The sequence below is a fragment of the Morone saxatilis genome, unplaced genomic scaffold (genome assembly GCF_004916995.1).
Source record: "Morone saxatilis isolate NCDOM2014 unplaced genomic scaffold, NCSU_SB_2.0 Contig12, whole genome shotgun sequence".
Lineage (NCBI taxonomy): Eukaryota > Metazoa > Chordata > Actinopteri > Moronidae > Morone > Morone saxatilis.
The window spans coordinates 8001026-8005066 of NW_023339674.1; the positions used below are offsets into that span (position 1 = coordinate 8001026).

The window sequence follows — 4041 nt, forward strand, 5'->3', positions numbered from 1 at the left end:
CTGCTAGATCTAGCTAACGGTAGCTTTTAACGTTATCTGTCTAACGTTAGATAACTCACGTTAATCGTCCAGTTAGTCGTTAGATTAGTCGACTAATCGATAAAATAATCGTTTACCCCCAGCCCTAATTTCAAGTCAAAATAATTTCAAGTGTAGATTCTTCTGCTCGTTCCTTCACAGGATAAATTGAAAAGCGTTTAAACTTGCTACTTTTCTTGTCATCGGTCTGTTTACGAACTTGCATCAGACATATTATGTTTTCTAAGAATTAAAATAGGAAATGTGTGAATGACTAAAAAAAAAGAGGAAAGAAAAACCTTAAAATAAAAATATGGTTAACCTGAATATAACTTAATATGACTTCCTTGCTTGTAACAAAAAAAACAAATACTGGTTTTGTTACTGTTACGTTCAGCTGAATCAATGAAACGATTAATCAATTAGTTAATAATAAGATAAGATTTAAGATTGTTTATGAAGTAAGTACATTTTATATCTATAGCATCTTTCAATGGGTGCTTCGCTGATAATACAGCAGCATGAAATACAACAAGGATTTCAGAGTTTAAATATCTTTTAAAGCCAAAACCTTCACCAGCCGCAGCCTCTGTTCTGTGTCCAAACGTGAATATTTGATGGTTTTTTTAAACCTTCTATAATAATAAATTGCATATCTTTGATTTTGGACAGTTGGTCTGAGAAAACAAGACATCTCACCTCGGACTCCGGGAGCCTGTGATGGATGTTATTTTATAACAATGTTTAAACGATATGATGATAAAGGAACGGGCAGATAATGAAAATAATAGGTATTACTGCTACGGTAGAGCTACAGAGTGGTCTACATAGATAGATCTGACAGATGTTACACTTGTAATATAATTCTCGATTAATGGGGATGAACATTTTTGCATTACAAGTTTAATTTTCCTTGAAAAACAAAAGAGATTTGTACCAAACAAACACGTGTTCTTACAGCTAGAGAACAAGATTTGTAGGCCAGGACATCTCCGCAGCACTGCTTCATTATAATGCTGCTGTCAAACATTTTACGTTTACAATTTAAAAAGGAAGGAGAATGAAACACTGACATCTGAGAATTTGTTGTGTTTTTTTTCATCACAAATTGAATATCTTTGGGTTTTGTGCACTGCTGGTCCGACAAAACAAGACAAAACAAGATCACGTCTGCCTCCAAGAAACACTTTCACTGTTCTGATGTTTTATAGAGCAAACGATTAATGTTGAAAACAATCTGCAGATAAACTAATAATGAAAATCCTCCTGCAGTTCTGGATTATAGCGGCTAAAAACACCTTGTAAACTGAGGTTGCTCAAGAAATAAACCCAAGCGGAGGTTAGTAGTGAGATTAAACCAAGGGGGGGGGTCATTATTCATCGGTTTCTGATTCCACCTTGAACAAAACCTCCGAATCTCTATTTTGAGTGTGTGGACTTTATACTCAAGAGGAGAGGAGGCTGAACACTTGGCCTGGACAAACACAGAGCTGGACTGGTGTCGGGACGCTCCCCCGTGGAATGGGGGTGATTAGCTGCCCCGAGCCGACTGATCTCAAAAGGTTTGTCCAGAAGAGGGGCACATTGCTGGGCTACCTCTCTCCGCCAAGAACAATGACAGCAACGGGACGAGCAAGCGACACTGCGCCGGTGTGATGGTGGTGAGTGGCATAGCAAGTGAAGAGGCTATGGAGATGGAGAGCAGAAGGGAATGAGGGGTGGGTGAGGCGAGGGGAGAGGGTGGGGGGGTGGTGGGAGAACGAGAGGGGACAGAAAGGCACTTTATGTCCAGGGGAGGACTGAAGAATGTGGGGATTTGGCCCCGGCAGAGAGCAGCTCGTGAGCCGGGACTGAGTGGGGGGATTAGAGGGGACGGGATTGAGATGAGCTGGTCTGGCACTCTCAGACTCTCTCTCACACACAGACACAGACACACACAGACACACACCTCGCCTGCCTGGCACTCTGCCCGGTCATTCTGTGGCAGTAATGCCCTTAAACTCCAGACTCCACCACACCCACAGTGAGCAGCCGTGGAGTCCCTCCAATCATCAACAAACCCCTCCGCCTCCTCCCGGGCGACTCCGCGAAAAGAGGAATGTGATAAGGACAACATAAAAAAAAATAAAAAAACAGGATGATAACGAGCCAAAGAGGACGACGGCGACTCTGTTAGAAATCAAAGGGAACAATAAACTGAAAGCATGGGGAAGAAATATGCACATTTCCCCCAAATAATCAGAAAATTAAGAGCCCAGGAGGCAATGCGAGGCAGTTAGTTGATTAATTGATTAGCTGATTGAGAGATAATTAATCAGGAACTATTCTGATGCAAAGGTACCAAACGCTCATTTGCTGAGTGTTGTCTGTTGTGGGCTCTGGATTTCTATATCTGACCCGTTTGACATCTTATACAGCAAACGATTGATCAATAATTGAAATAACTGTGAATGATCGTTGCAGCTGTGGATAAAATACTTCACTATTAACAGTAAAGTGAAAAACGCCCAGAGCTTTGAGTTTGTTTTCACGGATCAACAGTCCAAATGTATCGATTGTAAAGTGATAGAAAACTGAAAAAAAGCAGCAAATACAGTAAAATGTTAGAAGCTGGAGAAAGCAAACATTTTACAAGCAAAACGAATCAAACGATAAATTTGACAGTTTTCTGACAGACGACTAAAACACTGACTAATTGTTTCAGTCCTCTGAAATACAGAAAGGACAATAAAACAATGCTGACAGGACACGGACGTGAATTTAACTGCAGCAAACTGAAATTATGAAGAACATTTGTGTAATAAAAATGACTTCTGGCTATAATTTCTAACAGCAAACCAGAAAACGAAGAGCCGGGGAGGCAATAGTAGGATATGGACATTAATTGAAGTGCGTCACATTGCCTGAAAATACAAAACACCAGGGGACAAAACCAATGCTTACGTTTCTTAAATCATTCAACCCTGCGAGTATCCAACGGACAAACTGTCATTTATTTAGCTGTCCTCTGTTAAAAAGGCAACAGAAAACCAGACAACACTGAGGTGACGCATGCAAGCTCTCTCTCTTTCTCTCCCTCTCTTTCTTATACAGTGCTCCAATTGAGGGGATGAGAGGAAATACAAATTTTGGCAGACACGCCGGCTCCCACGAAAAAAAAACAATGAACTCCCAGCTGACATGTAAATAACACCCCTCATGACCGTGTTAATCTCTTCCAGCTAATGAACGATTCAAACGAAAAGTCAGAAAGTTTCCCCCTCGGAGGGGACGAAACAATCACCACGGCAGCTGTGTGTTTGTTGTTTGTTGTTGTTGTTTAATGAAAAAGCTACAGGTTCTGGTTAAAATCCTTCATCGAAAGAGAGATGAAACGGTTACTTGTATCGGGGTGAAAGTGGTCAATCCCGGAAAAAGCCGAGGGGGGAGTCACAAATAGCCTCTCTGCAGCACCCAAGGAAACAAGTGAGTATTGGAAATAGGGTGTGTGTGTGTGTGTGTGAGGGGGGGTTATGATAAAAGCTGCATGACATCCCAACTGCAGTGTTCACGACATGCAGATCTCATGACTTTAAAGGAAGAAATAAATAAAGATCTCAGTGTTTTGCACACAAAGTCATGACTCCACTCCGCCGTCCACGCATGAGGCGGTTTAGCTGTCGTTCAGCGATGTCATGACCCCGTAACGAGCAATAAATAAACTCAAATGTGTTACAGACTGAGCTGGACTCACTTCTGGATCTGGACCAGGAGTTTACTGCGGGTTTATTATGTGAAACGAACGCAGGACAACACGACAAGCCTGCGATATATCTTCATTTAAAGTTCTGATGTTCTTGTACAGGTCGGTCGGGGCTGCATTATGTGGTAAAAACGTCATATTGTGGGTATTTAGACAGATACTGTGATATGATTCACAGTCGTTTTTGCACCACAACTTTAATTTTCACTTAAAAAATGTGTAAAAATCACACACACGTGACATTTGTTGACGTCTGGGTATCAAACAAACACGTTTTCTTA

General features: G+C 41.3%; 1 protein-coding gene across 1 annotated transcript in view; it reads right to left on the reverse strand.

Annotated features, from left to right (window-relative positions):
- The window catches only part of mllt1a (MLLT1 super elongation complex subunit a), a 24950-nt gene that overhangs the window by 16074 nt on the left and 4835 nt on the right, over window positions 1-4041 (reverse strand). Inside the window, 1 exon segment of the mRNA XM_035653595.1 lies at window positions 1615-1704. Within this exon segment, the coding sequence (XP_035509488.1) occupies window positions 1615-1704 (90 nt within the window).